The sequence below is a fragment of the Vulpes vulpes genome, chromosome X, assembly GCF_048418805.1.
Source record: "Vulpes vulpes isolate BD-2025 chromosome X, VulVul3, whole genome shotgun sequence".
Taxonomy (NCBI): Eukaryota; Metazoa; Chordata; class Mammalia; order Carnivora; family Canidae; genus Vulpes; species Vulpes vulpes.
The window spans coordinates 49,708,118-49,732,677 of record NC_132796.1 but is presented as its reverse complement, the minus strand read 5'-3'; the positions used below and the strand labels follow the sequence as shown (position 1 = coordinate 49,732,677).

The following is a 24,560-nucleotide window of genomic DNA, read 5'->3' as shown; positions in this document are numbered from 1 at the left end:
GTGAAGTCTTCTTACAGTTATGCCCCCATGGAACTCTACATTACCTCATTTATTTTGACATTCGAGTTTGACCCCTTAATATGGATGCTGAGTTACAGTATTCACATTTATTTCCCATATGTATAACTTCAATGTCCAACTCTGTTTTAAGCCCCTAGAGAACAAAACTATCTCACATCACTTGTGAAAGCAGAAGGTTGGGCACAAAAGGCCTCGAGAAACACTCAGCATATTGAAAACCTTTTAATTTAGGTTTCGGAATAGTCCTGAAATTCGGCCATATCATGTTTGTGTATGTGTCAAAGATCTCACAACTGGGAACTTAAAAAAGAAAATCTCTTTATGGTGTCCTTCTAATGTACTGAACTACATTTTTCTTTACTTAGTTAATATTTATTGAATACCAGTTTTGTGCAAAGTAATTTACTTAGGCTTTTAGTGAATACAGAAATGAATCCCACCTTGATCTTGCCATTAAGTTGCTCCCATTCTAATAGGGAACATAAAGCCACCAAAACAAAGAGCCCTTATTCAAAGTATAAGATGATTAGTGCCTTAGGAGTCTAATAAAAGAATTGGGAGCATCTGAAGCTTGACACACTTAAGCTGAATCTTGGTAAATGATGTGAATTTAGGCATGTAGGAATGGGTAAAGGGAATCTGGGGAAAATATGATCAATTGTGAGATATGTCTAGGAACAACAAATAATACTGTTTATGTTGCCAGTAGAATATGTGAAGAGAAATTGTGGAAAGGTAGATAAGAAATATCAGTTGAAACCAAGTGGAAGAGTATAGTGACCTGAACGTTAAAAATGCTTGAGTTTATTCTGCAGATAACAGGGAACTATGGAATCAAAATCTAAATATATCAAGAGATTTTTTCAACCTGGTTAAGTACATGAGCAGAACTGGCTTCTGGAGCACTCAAAAAGCAGCATTTAAAAGTCAGGAGGGAGAGATATAGGTCTATAGACTTATATCATGGGAACAGTTCAAGTCCACATTGCACAGGAATTGAAGTGATCTTGTCAAGGTCACACAGCAAGTTAGTTTTAGTATTAAGACTGGAATCTAGGTCTCTTGACTCCCAGTTATAGTTCTCTTCCATCTCTACCTCCTCAGTTTGACATTGTAGTTTTACTGTGGCAAATTAGAGATAAGAGAGAACAACACTGGGACCTTTCAACCAATAAATCCCTTTGCTGTGACTTCAAAGTTTGACTTGTAATGAATCATCAATAAAGAGCCTGAGAGGATACAAGGCTAATGATGTTTGTTTTCCAAGGCCTTGGGTTGGTGTCCATTTGGACATGGCTTTAAGTTGGAAAGAAATGGGATTCATATTTTAGGGGGCATCATCTGATTCTCTCATAAAGGAAACCAATCACCCTAAGATGGATACAGGTTTGGGTAGAGGTCTTTTCTAAGCCCTGACTACAGCATATACTTCCTTTCCAATACCCCCTCCACTATCCAGCATTATCAGCTCTGGTCATTTTGATCTGCAGTGACCAAGTTAGCATCATGTTGGCCTAGTGGCTCCTAACTCTGGCTACACATAACATCATCTGGGAACTATTTTGGGAATTTTAAAAAAGATTTATTTATTTATTTATTTATTTATTTATTTATCTACTTATTTATTTATTTATTTATTTTAGAGAAAGGAAGCATGGGGGAGGGGCAGAGGGAGAGGAAGAGGGAAATTCAAGCAGACTATGCCCAGCACAGAGCCCAACGTGGGGCTCGATCTCGCAAACCTGAGATCAAGATCTGAGCTAAAACCAAGCGTTGTATGCTCAACCAACTGCACCACCCAGGCTTCCAACCTGGGGAGCTTTTAAAAATATCCATACCCAAGTCCTACCCCAATCAATTAAATTAGGTTCTCTGGGGATAGGATCCAGATACTATGTTTTTTTTTAGGATTTTATTTTTTATTTTTTGTATATTTTTATTGGAGTTAGATTTGCCAACATATAGTATAACAGCTGGTGTTCATCCCGTCAAGTGCCCCCCTCAGTGCCTGTCACCTAGTCATCCCATCCCCCCGCCTGTCTCCCCTTCCATTACCCCTTGTTCGTTTCCCAGAGTTAGGAGTCTCTCATGTTCTGTCACCCTCTCTAATTTTTCCCACTCAAAGTTGATTTTATTTTTATTTTTAAAAATATTTTTATTGGGACCCCTGGGTGGCGCAGCGGTTTGGCGCCTGCCTTTGGCCCAGGGCGCGATCCTGGAGACCCGGGATCGAATCCCACGTCAGGCTCCCGGTGCATGGAGCCTGCTTCTCTCCCTCTGCCTATGTCTCTGCCTCTCTCTCTCTCTCTGTGTGACTATAATAAATAAATAAAAAAATTTAAAAAAAAATATTTTTATTTATTTATTCATGAGAGAGAGAGAGAGAGAGAGAGAGCAAGAGAGGCAGAGACACAGGCAGAGGGAGAAGCAGGCTCCATGCAGGGAGCCCGACATGGTACTTGATTCCGGAACTCCAGGATCACGCCTGAGCCGAAGGCAGGCACTAAATCACTGAGCCACCCAGGCGTCCCTCACTATTGATTTTAATGTTCCCAATGTATAGTCAGGATTGAGGACCACTGGTATTTGGGACCACATGGACTTCAAAAATCAGATGCATCTGAATCTATTGCCAATTACCTATGAGGTTACTTCTTATCTCTGTGTCTCTGTTTTCACAACTGTAGAATAGTAATAATACTTCCTACCTTGGAATGTTATGACCCATATTAAATGAGAATATATGCATAAAATACTGAGTATAGTATTCCAGTGTCTAGAACAGAACAGGTGTTCAATAAGACAGCCAAAAGTTTTACAGTTATTTTATTACCATTACTATTATTTTTACTATTTATAATTGTTATATGACTAATAATAACAATACATCAAGCACTAGGAAAAACAGTGGGTGCAGAAACAAGAGATAGGGGTTTCAATCCTCACTCTATCACTTACCTAACTATGTGACTGAGAATGAATTAGTTCATTTTTCTGAACCTCAGTTTTCTTTTCTTTTTTCTTAAATTTTTTTTCTTTTATTTATTATTTATGATAGTCACACACATAGAGAGAGAGAGAGAGAGAGAGGCAGAGACATAGGCAGAGGGAGAAGCAGGATCCATGCACCGGGAGCCCGACGTGGAATTCGATCCCGGGTCTCCAGGATCGCGCCCTGGGCCAAAGGCAGGCACCAAACCGCTGCGCCACCCAGGGATCCCCCTCAGTTTTATTTTCTATGAAATGAAGATAAGACCCATCACTTTTTCCCCTCCCAAGCTTATTGTGAATATCAAATAGTTATCTGGAAGAGTGCTTTGGATGATACAAAGTGTGTTAGAAAAACTGTTATAATTTTGGTCATTTCTTAGCTGTAATTCTGTGTACCCAGCCTGGTGCTAAGGGGAATGGCATATTCAGAAATACAAGATACAATCTAAATGGGGAGACAGAATTTGTATGTGTATACACAATTCCTCCATTAGAACACCAATCACACTGTATTATCTTTTTTTAAAGATTTTATTTATTTATTCCTGAGAGACACAGAGAGAGGTAGAGACATAGGCAGAGGGAGAAGCAGGCTCCACGCAGGGAGCCTGATGTGGGACTCGATCCCAGGACTCCAGGATCACGCCCTGGGCTGAAGGCAGATGCTCAACCACTGAGCCACCCAGGGATCCCCACACTGTATTATCATTATCTCTTTTCACATCTGTCTCCCTCACCAGAATGGCTGGTTAGCTGGGGGAATTTAAAAAATCAATAAGGCAATATATAAGTACTTCATGAGTGTTTATAGGGATGGAAATCACCAATACCAACTGAACTGTTCAGAAGGGTGAAATCTGAGCTCTTTTGAGGGTAGTTATAGTACAGATAAGACATGAGAACTGGGGCATATATCACGCAGGAAGCAAAACAGTCTAACACTTACCCACTTTGTATGCTAGGCACTCTCAATAGATTAATTTAGTCCTTATAATCACCTAGTGGGGAGAGGTTATTATACCCGCTTTTCAGATGAAGACATCAATGGTCAAAAAGGAGAAATAACTGCCCAGAGTCCCATCCTTGGAAGTAGCAGAAAAAGGCCTCAAAATCACACCTACTAAACTCCAAACTTTTGGTACTTTCCACTATAACATACTGGCCTAAAAGTAAGAATTAAGGACGTGCTTTGATAGGGAAACTAGGAGACTAGTTTGACTAGAGTAGAACTGGAAGCAAAGTCCAGATTTGCTGCCTGTGATTATAATTTGGGAGCGGCTTCTAGAGAGCCTTGAATTTATATTAAGAAATTTGACCTTTATCCTACACATTTTATAGTTACTGAGAAAATCTTTAAGAAAAACAATGTCTAAATACTTAGGGTAAACCTTGTAACAGTATACATGGATTAAAGTTAATATTTTTTATATTTACCTTAAAATTTTATAGAAGAAAACTTGAAAATATAAAGACAAGACATACTAAACAAAAAATCAAGAAATATAAAAATCTGACATCATATTTCTCTATATTTTTTTGTTTTTGTCTAAATTCTAGTTAGTTAATATAATAACAGTGTAGTATTAGTTTTAGGTGTAGAATTTACCAGTCCAACACTTACATACTATATCCTGTGCTCATCGCAAGTGCACTCCTTAATCCCCATCACCTATTTACTCATCCCCCTCCACCTCCCTGCTGGTAACCATCAGTTTGTTCTCTATAATTTTCTGTTTCTTTAGTATGGAGGGTTCTCAATAAGCTAAAAATAGAGCAACCCGACAACCCAGCAATTGCTCAACTAGGTATACCCTAAAGATACAAATGTAGTAAAACAAAGGGGATCTGCACCCCAATGTTCATAGCAGCAATGTCCACAATAGCAAAACTGTGGAAAGAGTTGAGATGTCCATCAACAGATGAAAGGATAAAAGATGTGGTGTATATATACAATGGAATATTACTGAGCTATCAGAAAGGAGGAATACTTATCGTTTACATCAACGTAGATGGAACTGGAGGGTATTTGATTGAGTTAAATAAATCAATCAGAGAAAGATAATTATATGGTTTCACTCATATGTGGAATATAAGAAACAGAACAATGGATCATAGGAAAAGGGAGGGAAAACTGAATGGAAAGAAATCAGAGAGGGAAACAAACCATGAGAGACTCTTAACCCTGGGAAACCAACTGAGGGTTGCTGGAAGAGAAGTGGGTTGGGGGATGGGGTAATTGGGTGATGGGAATCAAGGAGGGCACGTGATGTGATGAACACTGGATGTTATACACAACTGATAAATTTTGAACACTATATCTGAAACTAATGATGTACTATATGTTGGCTAATTGAATTTTAATTTTAAAAAAGAGTGTTTCTTGGTGTGCAACTCAGTTTTTTACTCCTATGATTATTTGTGTTGTTTCCTAAATTCCACATATTAAAGAAATTATGGTATTTGACTTTCTCTGACTTATCTTGCTTACTGTCATACTGCCTTCTCTTCAGGAGCAGCACAGTGCCCTCTGGGCTCTCTCTCAGAAAGCCTACTGACTTTATTTTTTTTAAGAGCAAGAGTCATATTTTATTCATTTTTACACCCTCTAGGACACCCAGAACAGTGCCGGGAGAAAAGTGGTTGTTGTTTTTTTTTTTTTTTATATAATAAAAGTAAACTCTGCTTCCATATTTGGGTTTCTCTAGTTTCTTAAATTCAGATCATTTACACAGATTTTTCTGAAGGCATCTATATGGGAAGCCATTGACTTCTTCATTTCTAGATAAATTTTATATGTAATAACATTAATGAAAATTCAGGAAAAAATGATCTATGCACAATACTACAGTATTATGTCCAGTGTATGTATAACTGCCATGGCAATGTACTCATCACAAAACATAAGTTGGTGAGATAGTTCTTCCTTGTCTGGAGTGTCCAGCATTATTGATCTATCATTTCAAATGCCAGCAGGTCCCTCCATCATTTTGGCAAATCAAAAAGGGGAGTATAGTTAATTTTTCAAAATATTTTTTTAAGATTTTATTTATTTATTCATGAGACACACAGAGAATAGAGAGAAAGAGAGAGGTAGAGGGAGAAGCAGGGACTCGATTCCAGGTCTCCAGGATCAGGCCCTGGGCTGAAGGCGGCACCAAACTGCTGAGCCACCTGGGCTGCCCAAATTTTTCAAAATATTAACCACAAATGCATCTTCCAATTTTTTTTATAAATTTACTTTTTATTGGTGTTCAATTTGCCAACATATAGCATAACACCCAGTGCTCAACCCATCAAGTGCCCCCCTCAGTGCCCATCACCCAGTCACCTCCACCCCCTGCCCACCTCCCCTTCCACCACCCCTAGTTCATTTCCCAGAGTTAGGAGTCTTTCATGTTCGGTCTCCCTCTCTGATATTTACCACTAGTTTTCTCTCCTTTCCCCTTTATTCCCTTTCACTCCCCAAATGAATGAGACCATATAATGTTTGTCCTTCTCCGATTGACTTATATCACACATCTTCCAGATTAAAGATAAACGTTCTTTAGGTGATTATTAGTTTGTTAATTTTTTTATTTAAATTTGATTTAATTAACATATTCTGTATTATTAGTTTCAGTGGTAGAATTTAGTGATTCATCAGTTGCTTTTAACACCCAGCGAGCAATACTTCAAGCCTACTGACTGTTAAAATTCTAGGGTTAGGAATGTGGTGTGGGCAGGGCCCTGTGCTGGTCTTCTTGGGAAAGTGCCCACCATGCTAGGATTGAGGTAAGCTTGACAGAGAAAAACAGTTGCGCCAGAACACAAGAGTGTGGGACTTGGTGTAAGCAAGTTAGGCAGCCAGTGTAAGGGCAGAGCTGCCCTCTGCAGATGGCTCTGTATTTGTGCTGAGAGGTAGGGAAGGAAAATGGTGCCAACCAACTCCTTTGTCTCCAAAGAGGTGTATCCCTGAACTCTGATTCTCAGGGAGGTGCTCCAGGAAGAGTGAATAATCTCCCCTGTGTGCCCCAGTTGTTCTTCAGATCACTATTTTTATGCTGTCTGCCCCTTGGTTGCTTCCCTGCCCCCTCTCTAGGAGTAGGACATCTCCCTCAGGGCTCTATCACAGCCAAGTTTGCCAGCCTTTAAAACAGCAGTCTTGGGGGATCTCTGGGTGGCTCAGCGGTTTGGCGCCTGCCTTTGGCCCAGGGTGCGATCCTGGAGTACCAGGATCGAGTCCCATGTCGGGCTCCCTGCATGGAGCCTGCTTCTCTCTCTCTGCCTGTGTCTCTGCCTCTCTCTCTCTATGTCTATCATAAATAAATTTAAATAAATAAATCTTTTTAAAAAAACTTTAAAAAAATAGCAGTCTTTAACACAGATACCCCACCCCACACCAATCCCGGGTCGCAAGAACTCATGAAAATTAGCCATTCTCAGGCAGAGGGACAAGATGGCGAAAGAGTAGGGTCCCCAAATCACCTGTCTGCACCAAATTACCTAGATAACCTTCAAATCATCCTGAAAATCTACGAATTCGGCCTGAGATTTAAAGAGAGTACAGCTGGAATGCTACAGGGAGAAGAGTTCGCGCTTCTATCAAGGTAGGAAGACGGGGAAAAAGAAATAAAGAAACAAAAGGCCTCCAAGGGGGAGGGGCCTCGCGAGGAGCCGGGCTGAGGCCGGGGCGAGTGTCCCCAGGACAGGAGAGCCCCGTCCCGGAGAAGCAGGAGCTGCACCAACCTTCCCGCGGAAAGGCGCCCGGAGGGAGTTAGAGCAGGACCCAGGAGGGCGGGGATGCCCTCGGGCTCCCTGGGACACTAACAGACACCTGTGCGCCCAGGAGAGTGCGCCAAGCTCCCTAAGGGCTGCAGCGCGCACGGCGGGACCCGGAGCAGCTCGGAGGGGCTCGGGCGGCGGCTCCGTGGAGGGGGCTGCGGGGCTCCGGGAGCAGCTCGGCGGCGGCGGCTCGGGCGGAGGAAGAAGCTCCGCGAAGGGGGTGGCGCGGCTCCGGGAGCAGCTCGGAGGGGCTCGGGCGGTGGCTCCGCGGAGGGGGCTGCGGGGCGGGAGCGCGAATCCAACAGCGCAGGCGCCGGAGCACCCGGCGCCAGGACACAGCCCAGGATCCAGCCTCCACCGGGAGAGGCAAGGCCGGGAGGGCCCAGGACAGCGAGGACGCTCCTGCCCCGAGCTGAGCAGATCAGCAGCCCCGCCCCGGAACCTCCAGGCCCTGCAGACGGAGAGCCCCGGAGTTACTGCTGGGGCTGAATCCAGGTTCCCAGAGCTTCCGTGGCCACTGTGGCTGTTCCTCCTGGGGCCTCACGGGGTAAACAGCCCCCAATGAGCCCTGCACCAGGCAGGGGGCAGAGCAGCTCCCCCAAGTGCTAACACCTGAAAATCAGCACAGCAGGCCCCTCCCCCAGAAGACCAGCGAGACGGACCAGTTCCAGAGGAAGTCAAGGGACTTAAAGTGTACAGAATCAGAAGATACTCCCCCGTGTTTTTTTGTTTGTTTGTTTTGTTTTGTTTTCTTTTTTCTTTCTTTTTGATTTCTGATTGCTTCCCCCACCCTTTTTTTTACCTTTCTTTCTTTTTCTTTCTCTTTTTCTTCTTTTTTCCTTTTTTTTCTTCTTTCTCCTTTTTCTTTTTCTCTTTTCTTTCCTTCTCTCTCTCTTTTTCTCCTTTTCCCAATACAACTTGTTTTTGGCCACTCTGCACTGAGCAAAATGACTAGAAAGAAAACCTCACCTCAAAAGAAAGAATCAGAAACAGTCTTCTCTCCCACAGAGTTACAAAATCTGGATTACAATTCAGTGTCAGAAAGCCAATTCAGAAGCACTATTATACAGCTCCTGGTGGCTCTAGAAAAAACCATAAAGGACTCAAGAGACTTCATGACTGCAGAATTTAGATCCAATCAGGCAGAAATTAAAAATCAATTGAATGAGATGCAATCCAAACTAGAAGTCCTAACGACGAGGGTTAACGAGGTGGAAGAATGAGTGAGTGACATAGAAGACAAGTTGATGACAAAGAGGGAAACTGAGGAAAAAAGAGACAAACAATTAAAAGACTATGAAGACAGATTAAGGGAAATAAACGACAGCCTGAGGAAGAAAAACCTATGTTTAATGGGGGTTCCCGAGGGCGCCAAAAGGAACAGAGGGCCAGAATATGTATTTGAACAAAACCTAGCTGAAAGCTTTCCGAATCTGGGAAGGGAAACAGGCATTCAGATCCAGGAAATAGAGAGATCCCCCCCTAAAATCAATAAAAACCGTTCAACACCTCGACATTTAATACTGAAGCTTGCAAATTCCAAAGATAAGGAGAAGATCCTTAAAGCAGCAAGAGACAAGAAATCCCTGACTTTTATGGGGAGGAGTATTAGGGTAACAGCAGACCTCTCCACAGAGACCTGGCAGGCCAGAAAGGGCTGGCAGGATATATTCAGGGTCCTAAATGAGACAAACATGCAACCAGGAATACTTTATCCAGCAAGGCTCTCATTCAAAATGGAAGGAGAGAGAAAGAGCTTCCAAGACAGGCAGGAACTGAAAGAATATGTGACCTCCAAACCAGCTCTGCAAGAAATTTTAAGGGGGACTCTTAAAATTCCCCTTTAAGAAGAAGTTCAGTGGAACAATCCACAAGAACAAGGACTAAATAGATATCATGATGACATTAAACTCATATCTTTCAATAGTAACTCTGAACGTGAATGGGCTTAATGAACCCATCAAAAGGCGCGGGGTGTCAGTCTGGATAAAAAAGCAGGACCCATCTATTTGCTGTCTACAAGAGACTCATTTTAGACAGAAGGACACCTACAGCCTGAAAATAAAAGGTTAGAGAACCATTTACCATTCAAATGGTCCTCAAAAGAAAGCAGGGGTAGCCATCCTCATATCAGATAAACTAAAATTTACCCCAAAGACTGTAGTGAGAGGTGAAGAGGGACACTATATCATACTTAAAGGATCTATCCAACAAGAGGACTTAACAATCCTCAATATATATGCCCCGAATGTGGGAGCTCCCAAATATGTAAATCAATTAATAACCAAAATGAAGAAATATTTAGATAATAATATACTTATTCTTGGTGACTTCAATCTAGCTCTTTCTCTACTCGATAGGTCTTCTAAGCTCAACACCTCCAAAGAAACGAGAGCATTAAATGATACACTGGACCAGATGGATTTCACAGATATCTACAGAATGTTATATCCAAACTCAATTGAATACACATTCTTCTCAAGTGCACATGGAACTTTCTCCAGCATAGACCACATACTGGGTCACAAATCGGGTCTCAACCAATACCAAAAGATGGGGATCGTCCCCTGTATATTCTCAGACCATAATGCCTTGAAATTAGAACTAAATCACAACAAGAAGTTTGGAAGGACCTCAAACACGTGGAGGTTAAGGACCATCCTGCTGAAAGATGAAAGGGTCAACCAGGAAATTAAGGAAGAATTAAAAAGATTCATGGAAACTATGAGAATGAAGATACAACCGTTCAAAATCTTTGGGATACAGCAAAAGCAGTCCTGAGGGGGAAATACATCGCAATACAGGCATCCATCCAAAAACTGCAAAGAACTCAAATACAAAAGCTCACCTTACACATAAAGGAGCTAGAAAAAAAATAGCAAATGGACCCGATGCCCAGCAGAAGAAGAGAGTTAATTAAAATTCGAGCAGAACTCAATGAAATCGAGACCAGAATAACTGTGGAACAGATCAACAAAACCAGGAGTTGATTCTTTGAAAGAATTAATAAGATAGATAAACCACTAGCCAACCTTATTAAAAAGAAAAGAGAGGAGACTCAAATTAATAAAATCATGAATGAGAAAGGAGAGATCACTACCAACACCAAGGAAATACAAACGATTTTAAAAATATATTATGAACAGCTCTACGCCAATAAATTAGGCAATCTAGAAGAAATGGACGCATTCCTGGAAAGCAACAAACTACCAAAACTGGAGCAGGAAGAAATAGAAAACCTGAACAGGCCAATAACCAGGGAGGAAATTGAAGCAGTCATCAAAAACCTCCCAAGACACAAGAGTCCAGGGCCAGATGGCTTCCCAGGGGAATTCTATCAAACGTTTAAAGAAGAAATCATACCTATTCTACTAAAGCTGTTTGGATAGATATAAAGAGATGGAGTACTTCCAAATTCGTTCTATGAGGCCAGCATCACCTTAATTCTGAAACCAGACAAAGACCCCACCAAAAAGGAGAATTACAGACCAATATCCCTGATGAACATGGATGCAAAAATTCTCAACAAGATACTAAGCAATAGGATCCAACAATACATTAAGAAAATTGTTCACCATGACCAAGTAGGATTTATCCCCGGGACACAAGGCTGGTTCAACACTCGTAAAACCATCAATGTGATTCATCATATCAGCAAGAGAAAAACCAAGAACCATATGATCCTCTCATTAGATGCAGAGAAAGCATTTGACAAAATACAGCATCCATTCCTGATCAAAACACTTCAGAGTGTTGGGATAGAGGGAACTTTCCTTAGCATCTTAAAAGCCATCTACGAAAAGCCCACAGCAAATATCATTCTCAATGGGGAAGCACTGGGAGCCTTTCCCCTAAGATCAGGAACAAGACAGGGATGTCCACTTTCACCACTGCTATTCAACATACTATTGTAAGTCCTCGCCTCAGCAATCAGACAACAAAAAGACATTAAAGGCATTCAAATTGGCAAAGAAGAAGTCAAACTCTCCCTCTTCGCCAATGACATGATACTCTACATAGAAAACCCAAAAGCCTCCACCCCAAGATTGCTAGAACTCATACAGCAATTTGGTAGCGTGGCAGGATACAAAATCAGTGCCCAGAAATCAATGGCATTTCTATACACTAACAATGAGACTGAAAAAGAGAAATTAAGGAGTCAATCCCATTTACAATTGCACCCAAAAGCATAAGATACCTAGGAAGAAACCTAACCAAAGAGGTAAAGGATCTATACCCTAAAAACTATAGAACACTTCTGAAAGAAATTGAGGAAGACACAAAGAGATGGAAAAATAATCCATGCTCATGGATTGGCAGAATTAATATTGTGAAAATGTCAGTGTTACCCAGGGCAATTTACATGTTTAATGCAATCCCTATCAAAATACCATGGACTTTCTTCAGAGAGTAAGAACAAATTATTTTAAGATTTGTGTGGAATCAGAAAAGACCCCGAATAGCCAGGGGAATTTTAAAAAGAAAACCATATCTGGGGGCATCACAATGCCAGATTTCAGGTTGTACTACAAAGCTGTGGTCATCAAGACAGTGTGGTACTGGCACAAAAACAGACACATAGATCAATGGAACAGTATAGAGAACCCAGAAGTGGACCCTGAACTTTATGGTCAACTAATATTCGATAAAGGAGGAAAGACTATCCATTGGAAGAAAGACAGTCTCTTCAATAAATGATGCTGGGAAAATTGGACATCCACATGCAGAAGAATGAAACTAGACCACTCTCTTTCACCATACACAAAGATAAACTCAAAATGGATGAGAGATCTAAATGTGAGACAAGATTCCATCAAAATCCTAGAGGAGAACACAGGCAACACCCTTTTTGAACTTGGCCACAGTAACTTCTTGCAAGATACATCCACCTAGGCAAAAGAAACAAAAGCAAAAATGAACTATTGAGACTTCATCAATATAAGAAGCTTTTGCATAGCAAAGGATACAGTCAACAAAACTAAAAGACAACCTACAGAATGGGAGAAGATATTTGCAAATGACCTATCAGATAAAGGGCTACTTTCCAAGATCTATAAAGAACTTATTAAACTCAACACCAAAGAAACAAACAATCCAATCATGAAATGGGCAAAAGACATGAAGAGAAATCTCACAGAGGAAGTCATAGACATGGCCAACACGCACATGAGAAAATGCTCTGCATCACTTGCCATCAGTGAAATACAAATCAAAACCACAATGAGATCCACCTCACACCAGTGAGAATGGGGAAAATTAACAAGGCAGGAAACCACAAATGTTGGAGAGGATGCAGAGGAAAGGGAACCCTCTTACACTGTTGGTGGGAATGTGAACTGGTGCAGCCACTCTGGAAAACTGTGTGGAGGTTCCTCAAAAAGTTAAAAATAGTCCTGCCCTACGACCCAGCAATTGCCCTGTTGGGGATTTACCCCAAAGATTCAGATGCAGTGAAACGCCGGGACACCTGCACCCCGATGTTTCTAGCAGCAATGTCCACAATAGCCAAACTGTGGAACGAGCCTCGGTGTCCATCGAAAGATGAATGGATAAAGAAGATGTGGTTTATGTATACAATGGAATATTACTCAGGCATTAGAAATGACAAATACCCACCAACATGGATGGAACTTGAGGGTATTATGCTGAGTGAAATAAGTCAATTGGAGAAGGAAAAACAGTGTATGTTCTCATTCATTTGGGGAATATAAATAATAGTGAAAGGGAATATAAAGGAAGGGAGAAGAAATGTGTGGGAAATATCCCGGAAGGGAGACAGAACATAAAGTCTCCTAACTCTGGGAAATGAACTAGGGGTGTTGGAATGGGAGGAGGGCAGGGGGTAGGGATGAATGGGTGACGGGCACTGAGGGGTTCACTTGACGGGATGAGCACTGGGTGTTATTCTGTATGTTTGTAAATTGAACACCAATAAAAATTAATTTATTAAAAAAAAAGAAATGGGGAAAGAGAACAAACAAGAAAAAAAAATTAGCCATTCTAATTTTCCCAGCTAATGGCTATGGGGTTGCATTCCCCCTTATGCTCCTCTCTCTCTTGCCTTTCTCCCATGACCATGGCTCCCTCCCTTCTGCAGCACTCTTGATCTGTTTCTCCCCCAAACGGTGTGTTCATACTTCCTACCTTCTTTGATGTGGCTTCTTCTCCGCTCCCTGTAGTTGTTCTGTCAGTCTTCATTTTAATTTCTGAAGTATTTAGAATTATTTGGTAATTATTGAGCTTTGTTTGAGGGATGAGATGAACCTGGAGTCCTCCCACCCCACCACCATCTTGCTCCCACTGCTTGCATAGTTTCACATATGCCTATGTCCATATAGTGTTAATCAGGCCATGAGTATTTTTCTGGACTTTTTCCACTTAATATTATTTTAAGTGCACATATTTTTTTGACCTGGCCCAAATCCTTATTAGTTCATGTGTAATATGTATTGATTAAGTACTTATAAAAATTGGTTTGCTTAGTCTTTGTAGTTGGGTCCAAATTTCTGCTATTAAAAAGCATGTTTTTGTGCCAATTGTTTTTACTGTTTTTCAGTGGTTAATTCCCTTAGGCCTGTTCCCGAAAATGGATCCACTGGATCAACAAATATGACCTATCTCATATATATGATTTTGTATTTCATCAACATTCTTTCAGAATTCTTTATGGCTATGTAGGTAGAATAAGTCTAGTGTACAGTACTACCAGAAATGTGTAAGTGCATCATGTCATAAACTCCTGCCAAAACCATTTCATTAAGAATTATGTATATTTGTTTTGTACTGACTGACCTGGAAACCAGGGACATAGAGACAGGGAGGCAAGTTAGGGGACTTCTGTGATAGTTAAGGTCTAAGTCAAAAGGGGCTGAGTTTTGGTAACTCTGAATTTAACGAATTCCAATTCATCATCAGATATTGACCAATTATGTGTCAAGCTTGTACTAAAGATGTACCTAATTAATTTTTTTAAAGATTTTATTTATTTATTCAGGAGAGACACACAGAGAGAGGCAGAGACATAGGCAGAGGGAGAAGCAGGCCCCCTGCAGGGAGCCTGATGAAGGACTCTATCCCAGAACTTAGGATCACGCCCTGAGCCCAAGGCAGACGCCCAACCACTGAGCCACCCAGGCATCCCCCTAATTAAAATTTTAATATCTCTGTAGGATAATGTATTATTGGTCTTCATTATATAGATGAAATAGCTAAGACAGCAAATTGATATGACATACCCTGGTTCACACACATAGAAATTCTAGAGCTGGGCTTCAAACATAGAGTTTCTGAAGGATTAAGCTGATAGAAAAAATTTTAAAAATGGAAAAGAAATTCAGAGTTGTTAGTGACCAAAAATAAGTGGGGGCTAAGGGAGGTAACCCAGATAACTCCAATATTGGGTGTCTGTTCATGAATAGTGTTCCATTTTGCTAACCATTCAACTTCTTGGTGTTGTTTTCTCCTTCAGGAGACTCTGACAGTTTCAGCAAAGCGCGACCTCCAGGAGAAAAGCCGACCATCATCCGTCCCCCAGTGAGACCTCCAGACCCTCCATGCCGGGCATCTACTCCTCAAAAGCAAGAACCAAAGCCAGATATTGTGGTTAGCAATGCAGGGGAAATCCCATCATCTGTGTAAGTAGAGTTGTTCCTCAACCTTGGCCTAAGGTTCATCTTAGACCACCAGGAGTTCTTTTAGGATCACCATAATAGTTGTGAAGGGTATACAGTGCACAACCCCAGGGTATCATTCACTTCATAGTCCAGGGAAATGTCACAGACAAGCTCTGTTTGGAGTGTTCCAGTCAGCACTAAAGGCTGAGAGATTTCACTAACACTGCTCTGTAAGGTAATAAGATTACCTTCTGTTTTCATGCTTCCTTGGCTCTGGAAATTTGTCATATTTTCTTATTATTGCTACTGGTTTTTAAAGAAATTTCTTTTTTTTAAAAGACTTTATTTATTTATTCAAGAGAGACACACAGAGAGAGGCAGAGACACAGGCAGAGGGAAAAGCAGGCTCCCCACAGGGAACCCGATGTGAGGCTTGATCCCAGGACCCCGGGATCACAACCTGAGCTGAAGGCAGACGCTCAGCCACTGAGCCACCTAAGTGCCCCTTAAGAAATTTCATGGACAGATTTGTTCATTGTACTTGTGCCTTCAGGCTTTTTTTTTTTTTTTAAATCAATGGTATGATTTTTTTTTAATCTTTCAAAATGACTCAGATTCTCCAGAGAGCCTCTTGCGGGGTAAGAATTGAGCTGATGGCCAGTAGGTTTTGCTGAAGTGGGGCTGGAAGCCAAGGAACCAGGTATAGAGTGACTAAAGTGGGGCTACAACAGCTATCAAGAACCAGCCTTGTATGATCACAACTAGCCTGAGTGGTTTCTCTTCAGCCAGTGTTTGGGACTCCTTTCATATACTGCCTCCTAGTATTCCTTTTTCTTACGTCTCTTGTTTTCCATAATTGTAAAATGGGGGAAATAAGAAAAAGCCTTTACCATGTCGATTAAATAGCTATGTGTACTTATGAAAATGTCAAAAATTTATACATTGAAGCCAAGGATTTGTTTCACTTATTTCTCACAAGAATAGCCTGAACAAACAACATGCTTAGACCATTCTGAATCAAGAGAAAGCAAAGGGGCCTAGGCACAGCGTTGGGGGTGCTATTGCCTCGGAGTCATTTCACATTCTGATACTTGAGTTTCTCAAACCCAGGTCCTTTGCAAGCTATGGTGGATCCTTCAATTGGTGGCCTGTGTGGTTTATACTTTTTGTCTTTTTCATTATCTATTGTTTCTCATATGTATTCCAGAGCAACTCATGGAATTTGATTGGCTTCTCTTTGCAGGGTGGCTTCCAGAACCAGGTTCTTTGAAACAGCTTCCCGAAAAACAGGAAGGTAAGACACATAGGTGACAGAAGAGAAACCAAGTTATTTTTTAATAAATGGATCATGAGCATCACAGTTGCTCTCTTACATTCTTTTTCTGTTTCTCTGCAGCTCCATCTCTGTCTTTGTTCCTTCTTCTCCCCTATTTCTGTCTCTCTGTCTCCTGGTGGCTCGCCTGTTTTTGTCTCTATACATGTGTGTTTTTCTGTCTTTGTTATTCTATTTGTCTCTCTCACACTGTTTCTTTCTCTGTGTCTTTGTCATTCTCAGCCTCTGTCTCTCTTTGTGTTTTTCTCCTTATATATCTGCTTTTATCTTTGTCTCTCTGTCTCATCTGTTTGTTTTAATCGTTTTCTGTCTCTCTCTCCCATTTTTCTTTCTTTGCCTGTCTCCATATCTGTTGTTTGTTTGAGTCTCTGATTCTGTTTTTCTATCTATTCCTCTCTTCTGCTTCTCTCTCTCTCTCTCTCTCTCACACACACACACACACACACACGCACACACATGTACACACACGTACACACACATAGTACTCACATGCTAAGTAATATTGCAAAAAAATGACACTCAATGTAGGTCTTATTTTTTGTTAGTTTACTTATTTAGACTCTATTATATTCTAAAAGGGCAGCTTATAGGAATATACAGAATGCAACATTCTTAACATAAACAGCCTTAGAATAAGCATAGGTAAACATTTAAGTGGCGTAACATAAATCGCTGGGGAAAAACTGAGGGAATAAAAAACCAAACAGATTCTTGTCTTCCACTCTAGATCCACTAAAACAGAATCTCCAAGAGTGGGACCTGGGAATCTATTTTTTTGTTGTTGTTTTATTTACTTACTCCCTCCCTCCCTCCTTCCCTCCCTTTCTTCCTTCTAAATAGTTTGTTTTTAAAACTTCTAAGACATTGGTACAAATTATCCAAAGCTTAGCATTTGATACCCTTTAGACTAGAATACCTAAAATATGGTAGTTTAACCTCTAGGGACTTTTTTGTGAGTTTATTCCATGTTGCTTTTTACAGAGTTTGAAATTGTGCTTCCTGATGAGTAATAAGAGTATAACTCTTATAGGTGGTCAGGTAAAAGAACAATGTGCTTTTACCAGCAGTGGAGCTAGGGTAAAAGACATCATCTAGTCAAAACTGTTAGACTTAACTCACCCGGACATGACCCTGCACAACAAGTCATCCTAGTTCTGTTTGGCAGTCAGCCATTAGAACAGGCCCAATTCTCCTTAGACAATAATTTACTATTTATTCGACCATGACAGATAAAATGAGGTCAAGCTCCCAGATTTCTCTTAACAATACAATAATGTGTTTGCTTAGGATGTTTTTAAAACAGGCTTAGTCAAATGTCCCTCTTGAGAAAAAATAATGAGAGAAAGACAAGAGAGACTCTTTAAGACTCTTAATATAGTACCCACCTGTGAGCAGGGTCACTTCCTATGTCCTAGTGATCCTTCCTCCCTCCCTAGATTAAGCCATATGAGAAATAAGTTCCAAGGAAATGGAATGAACTAGAACTAACAGAGTGGACTAGGTATATTGAAACCTTTTTTAGAGGAAGTGATATCTAAGTTGGGGCTTAAAAATAAGTAGAAATACACCAAAAACATGAGGAGTTTATTTGTAGCCTGAGGCAGGGAACCAAGGTATTGAGAGAGAATATATAAGAGGAATGAACAAAGTCCAATAGAATTTTTAAGGTAGGCTGACTTATAATAGGGAAACTATAGCCAAAATAATGTTGAGAGTATGGAAAGATTGGTAATTGCTGTCTTAGTTTTGTCAGCTACTGCTCAGGGAATTCTTGGACCAACTCACAAACTAAGGGGGCTGTAGCCAAACCAGGCACTTCAGGCTAGAGCACCACTCTACTTATCCTATGTTCAGGTCTCTGAAACCTAGATTTAATCTTTTATTTATTTTATTTATTTTATTTATTTTATTGGAGTTCAATTTGCCATCATATAACATAACACCCAGTGCTCATCCCACCAAGTGCGCCCCTCAGTGCTCATCACCCAGTCACCCCGACCCCCTGCCCACTTCCCCTTCTACTACCCCTACCTGGATTTAATCTTATTCCTTATCCCCAGATTCCATCTCGGTAGGAATGTGGGCAAGACTGAATTGGATACACCTGTCCTCCAGTATATCATGAGACATAAAGTCACACAGCTTCCTCCCACTTAGTATCCACATAGAAAAAAAACACTACTTCTGTCTAGGCTCCCACCTTATAACCACCACTTACATTGATACATCTACATGCTGGCTACTGGTCAAGATTCTCAGACTTGCCACATCAGTACCATCTATAGACATTGTTAACAAGCTCTTCTCTCATCTCTGATAAAAATAATAATCTGTTTAACTTTTGTTCTGCTCCTTTTTACTTCCCATTTGTACCCAACTGCAGCCTGACATTTGAATTACTTCACATCCTCATTCATCTCTCTTCCATAACCAATAAAAATTTAAAACCTAAATGAAAATAAGAAATGGTCCATCAAGAAGAGAAGGGAGGGGAGGATGGTTCAGCAAGGAAGAACAGCTGATACAAGACAGGTTCAGTAAGTGATTAGTGTTCCACTTTGGCTACAATGTCAGAGTGAAAAGAGGAAAGCTTACCTGGAGGTGAGGCTGGAAAGACAGATTGTGGCCAGATTGTAAAGACCTTATATGACATACTAAGGAACTTGGTCTTTATACTATAGTACATGAAGAATTATGGAACTTTTAAACACGATAGTGCAAATTTTGGGATGACTCAGTTGTAAAACAACAACAACAAAACATTCTCTTAGTAATGAGGAAGATAGATGGGAGAGTAAAGGCTAGAAACAGAGAAACCAATTAGGAGACTAATCATCATGGCAACTGTTAATTAGGCCCTAACCTACAGCATTGCCAGTAAAATGGAATAGAAGGACAGATTTGAAATAGATACAACGAAACCTGGCTGACTTTTCAAACATGAAGCATTAGATGGGCACCTGGGTGGCTCAGTTGGTTAAGTATCTGCCTTTGGCTCAGGTCATGATCTCAAGGTCCTGGGATTGAGCCCCACATTGGGCTCCCTGCTCAGTTGGGAGTCTGCATCTCCCTCTCCCTCTGCCCCCTCCCCACCACATGTGCTCTCTCTCTATCATATATATATATATATATATATATATATAAACACGGAGCATTGGAGAAGGATTAAGAGGTAAAAAGTCTAATGTGGAAAATTAAGTGGATGGTAACAATAATTAATCATGGAAGAACAGATTTTGTGGGAAAGTTACTCTCCTCAATTTTGGACACAGTGTTTTTTTTTTTAAGATTTTATTTATTTATTCATAGAGACACACACACAGAGAGAGGCAGAGATACAGGCAGAGGGAGAAGCAGACTCCACGCAGAGAGCCTGACATGGGACTCGATCCAGGGTCTCCAGGATCACGCCCTGGGCTGTAGGCGGCGCTAAACCGCTGCGCCACCAGGGCTGCCCGGACACAGTGTTTTTGAATACCCTGTGGGATATCCATATAGAAATGCCCGGTAGAAGTTGAGAGGAAGATGATGGTGGAGCAGGAGGACCTTAGGCTTGCCTCAGCCAGTGAACATCCAATTAGATAACTAAAAACCATACTAAATGCCCCAGAAATAGACATGAAGACTGTTAGAACACACTCCACAAATAAAGGGAGAGAATAGGCCACATTGAAGAAGGTAGGAAATGTGGAGAGGGGGCTTATGGAGAAATGGATCATGGGTGCTGTGAAGGGGAGGGGGCTGTGGTCACAGAATCAGGCAAGAGAGAGACTAGCACACAAGGGAATGCACAAGGAGAACATTTTGCCAAAGCTATTGGCTTGGAAAATGAGAGAGGTTGAATTTCCTGAGTTCTTACATGTACAAGGGCTTAAAGCCTGGAGTTTGTCTGGGATAGAGACTTGGAGACACTGTGCTGCTCCTGGAAAGAAGACAGGCAAATAAGAGGGACAGACAGCATGAAACAAGTGATCTGAAGAACACCTGCAGAACACAGAGGGAAAACTGTTTAGTCTTCTCAGAGCGTGTCTCTGAGAGACAGCGTTCATGGAGATGCCTCTCCAGGAACAAAGGAGCTGGCTGATGCCATTTCTTCCCTATCCGTCACCATAAACACAAAGCCACCTAAAGGAAGCCAAGAAACAAAGTCTAAAAAAAAGAAACAAAGAAACAAAGCCTAAACCCAGAAGGAAGAAGGAAATAATAAAGCCTAAAGCAGAAATAAATGATGCTGAACCTAAAAAATACCCCAAAAAACAGATCAATGAAAGCAGGAGCTGGTTCTTTGAAAAAATTAAGAAAATTGATAAACCTCTAGCCAGACTTACCAAAAAGAAAAGAGAAAAGACCTAAATACATAAAATCACAAATGAGAAAGGAGAAATAACAACCAATGCCACGGAAATACAATTAGAATATTATGAAAATCTATACGCCCCCAAATTAGACAAACTGGAAAAAACATATAAATTTCTAGAAACCTATTAATGACCAAAACTGAAACAGGAAGAAATAGAACTTCCACAGACGGATAACCAGCAAACAAATTGAATCAGTAATCAAAACTCTCCCAGCACACGAAGTCCAGGGCCAGATGGCTTCACAGGGGAATTCTATCAAACATTTAAAGAACAGTTAATACCTATTCTTCCCAAACTATTCCAAAAAATAGAAATGGAAGGAAAACTTGTAAATTCATTCTATGAGGCCAGTATTACCCTGATACCAAAAGCAGATAAAGACTCCATTAAAATAAAGAACAGGAGTCCAATATCCCCAATGAACATGGATGCAAAAATTCTCAATAAAATACTAGCAAGCCAAATCCAACAGTACAGTAAGAGAATCATTCACCACCATAAGCTGGGATCTATTCCTGGGCTGCAAGGGTGGTTCAGTATTTGCCAATCAATCTACATGATATACCACACTAATAAAAGAAAGGATGAAAACCATATTATCCTTTCAATAGATGCAGAAAAAGTCATGTGACAATGTACAACATCCATTCATGATAAAAACCCTCAACAACGCAGGGTTAGAGGGACTCTCTAACATACTTCAACATAATAAAGGCCATATATGAAAAGCCCATAGCTAATATCATCATGTATGGGGAAAACCTGTGAACTTTTCCTCTATGGTCAAAAACAAGACAGGGATGTCCACTCTTGCCACTGTTATGTAACAGCACTGGAAGGCAGAGCCATAGGAAGCATACAATAAAAGGCATCCAAACTGGCAAGGAAGGGATCCCTGGGTGGCGCAGCGGTTTGGCGCCTGCCTTTGCCCCAGGGCGCGATCCTGGAGACCCGGGATCAAATCCCACGTCGGGCTCCCGGTGCATGGAGCCTGCTTCTCCCTCTGCCTGTGTCTCTGCCTCTCTCTCTCTCTGTGACTATCATAAATAAATAAAAATTTAAAAAAATTAAAAAAAAAAAAACAAACTGGCAAGGAAGAAGCGAAACTTTCCCTCTTTGTGGATGACATGACACTCTAATACAGAAAACTCAAAAGGCTCCACCAAAAAAATTGCTATAATTGATACATGAATTCAGTGAGGATGCAGGCAACAAAATCAATGCACAGAAATCTTGCATTTCTATACATCTACAATGAAGCAGCTGAAAGAAAATCAAGGAATCAATCCCATCTAAAATTGCACCAAAACCTGTTATATACCTAGGAATAAACCTAACCAAAGAGGAAAAAGATCTGTGCTCTGAAAACTAAAAAATAGCGATGAAAGAAATTGAAGATGACACAAAGAACTGGCAAACGTCCCATGCTCGTGGACTGAAAGAACAAATATTGTGAAAAACCTATATTACCCAAAGCAATCTACACACTTAATGCAATCCCTATCAAAATAACAACAGCATTTTTCACAGAGCGAGAATAAACAATCCCGAAATTTGTATTAAACCTCAAAAGACCCCAAATAACCAGAGCAACCTTGACAAAGGAAACCAAAGCTGGTGGCATCACAATTCTGGACTTCATGTTATATTACAAATCTGCAGTGATGAAGGTAGTATGGTACTGACACAAAAATAGACACATAGCTCAATGGAATAGAATAGAAACCCCAGAAATGAACCCACAACTGTATGGTCAATTAATCTTTGACAAAGCAGGAAAGGATATTCAATATGAAAAAGACAGTCTCCTCAACAATAGGTGTTGGGAAAACTGGACAGCAACATACAAAAGAATGAAACCAGACCACTTTCTTACACCAAACACAAAAACAAATTCAAAATGGATAAAAGACCTAAATATGAGACAGGAAACCATTAAAATTCTAGAATAGACCACAAGCAGCAACCCCTTTGACATCAGCCATAGTAACTTACTTGAAATGTCTCCTGAGGCAAGGGAAACAAAAGCAAATATGAATTTTGGGACTTCATCAAGATAAAAAGCTCTGCACGGTGAAGGAAACAATCAACAAAACTAAAAGCAACCTACAGAATGGGAGAAGATACTGGCAAAAAAGGACATACCCAATTAAGGGTTAGTATCCAACGTATATAAAGAACCTTTAGAATTCAGCACGAAAAACAAATAATCCAGTTTAAAAATGGGCAGAAGACATGAATAGTCATTTTTTTTTCCAAAGGAGGCATCCAGATGGCCAACAGACACTTGAAAAGATGCTCAATATCACTCATCATCAGGAAAATGGAAATCAAAACTACAATGAGATATCATCTCGCATATGTCAAAATGGCTAAAATAACAACATAAAAAAACAACAGTTGTTGAGGATGTGGAGAAAGGGGAACACTGTTGGTGGGAATGCAAACTGGGTGCAGACACGCTGGAAAACAATATGGAGGTTCCTTAAAAAGGTAAAAATAGAAACTTGCTATGATCCAGCAAATACCAGTACTAGGTGTTTACTGAAAGGATATGAAAATGGTGATTCAAAGGAATTAGCCTGAAAGGGTTACCCAAACTTTGCACCCTCATGTTTATAGCAGCATTATCTACAATAGCCAAAATATGGAAACAGCCTGTGTTTGACTGATGAATGGATAAAGAAGAGGTGGTATATATAATAAATATAATAATATAATATTAGTATAATTATATAATAGCTATATATATCCATAAAGGATATATAAAAATATTTTATGTAAAAGATATATATTTATAATTAAGTAGAATTTATAAAACAAAACAAATAAGCAAAGGAAAAAAATGGAGAGACAAACCAAGAAACAGGCTTTTAGTTATAGAAAACAAACACATATGTACCAGAAGAGAGGGGGGTGAGGGATGGTGTAAATATGTGGTTGACCTATGGAGGGCACTTGTTAACAGTATGTTAACAGTATGTTATCTAAGTGGAATTTAAACAAAACTTAATAAAAAAGGAAATGTCTAGTAGGTAACTGCAACTTGTAATAATAGTTGCAGTTAAACCCACAGAGATTTAAGTGTAGAACTGTTGATTACCGGCACTGTGCAACTTCATGAGGCATTTACATTTACCACAACATGAATAGTGTCCCTTTGGTGGGTTCTCAGTTTTTGGTGGTGATTTAAACCATGAATGGGAATAAGATATCTCAGGAAGTATGTGTAAATAGACTTAGGAAAGAAGTGAAAAACAATAGTACACAAATAGCCCTAGCCAGCTAATTTCTGGGATGTTCTGGCAACACTAGGGCTTCATTCTTTAGGATTGTCTCTTCCCTCCAGCTCTTCCCAGACAAGGCTAATTTAGTATTACTAAATCAAGAGGTTGAAGAAAGCTGGTTTGGTCTTCTAGACAAAGGATGATTGATGTTTTGCATGGTATTTGCCCTTCCACCTTGCCTTTCCCCCCTATC

At 40.4% G+C, this 24,560-nt stretch overlaps 1 protein-coding gene across 8 annotated transcripts in view; it reads left to right on the top strand.

Annotated features, from left to right (window-relative positions):
• The window catches only part of OPHN1 (oligophrenin 1), a 575,184-nt gene that overhangs the window by 513,849 nt on the left and 36,775 nt on the right, over positions 1 to 24,560 (top strand). For all 8 annotated transcript variants that reach the window (XM_072744551.1, XM_072744552.1, XM_072744553.1 and 5 more), the window contains 2 exons: positions 15,242 to 15,407; positions 16,630 to 16,680. In XM_072744551.1, the coding sequence (XP_072600652.1) occupies positions 15,242 to 15,407; positions 16,630 to 16,680 (217 nt within the window). The remainder of the gene's footprint in view (positions 1 to 15,241; positions 15,408 to 16,629; positions 16,681 to 24,560) is intronic.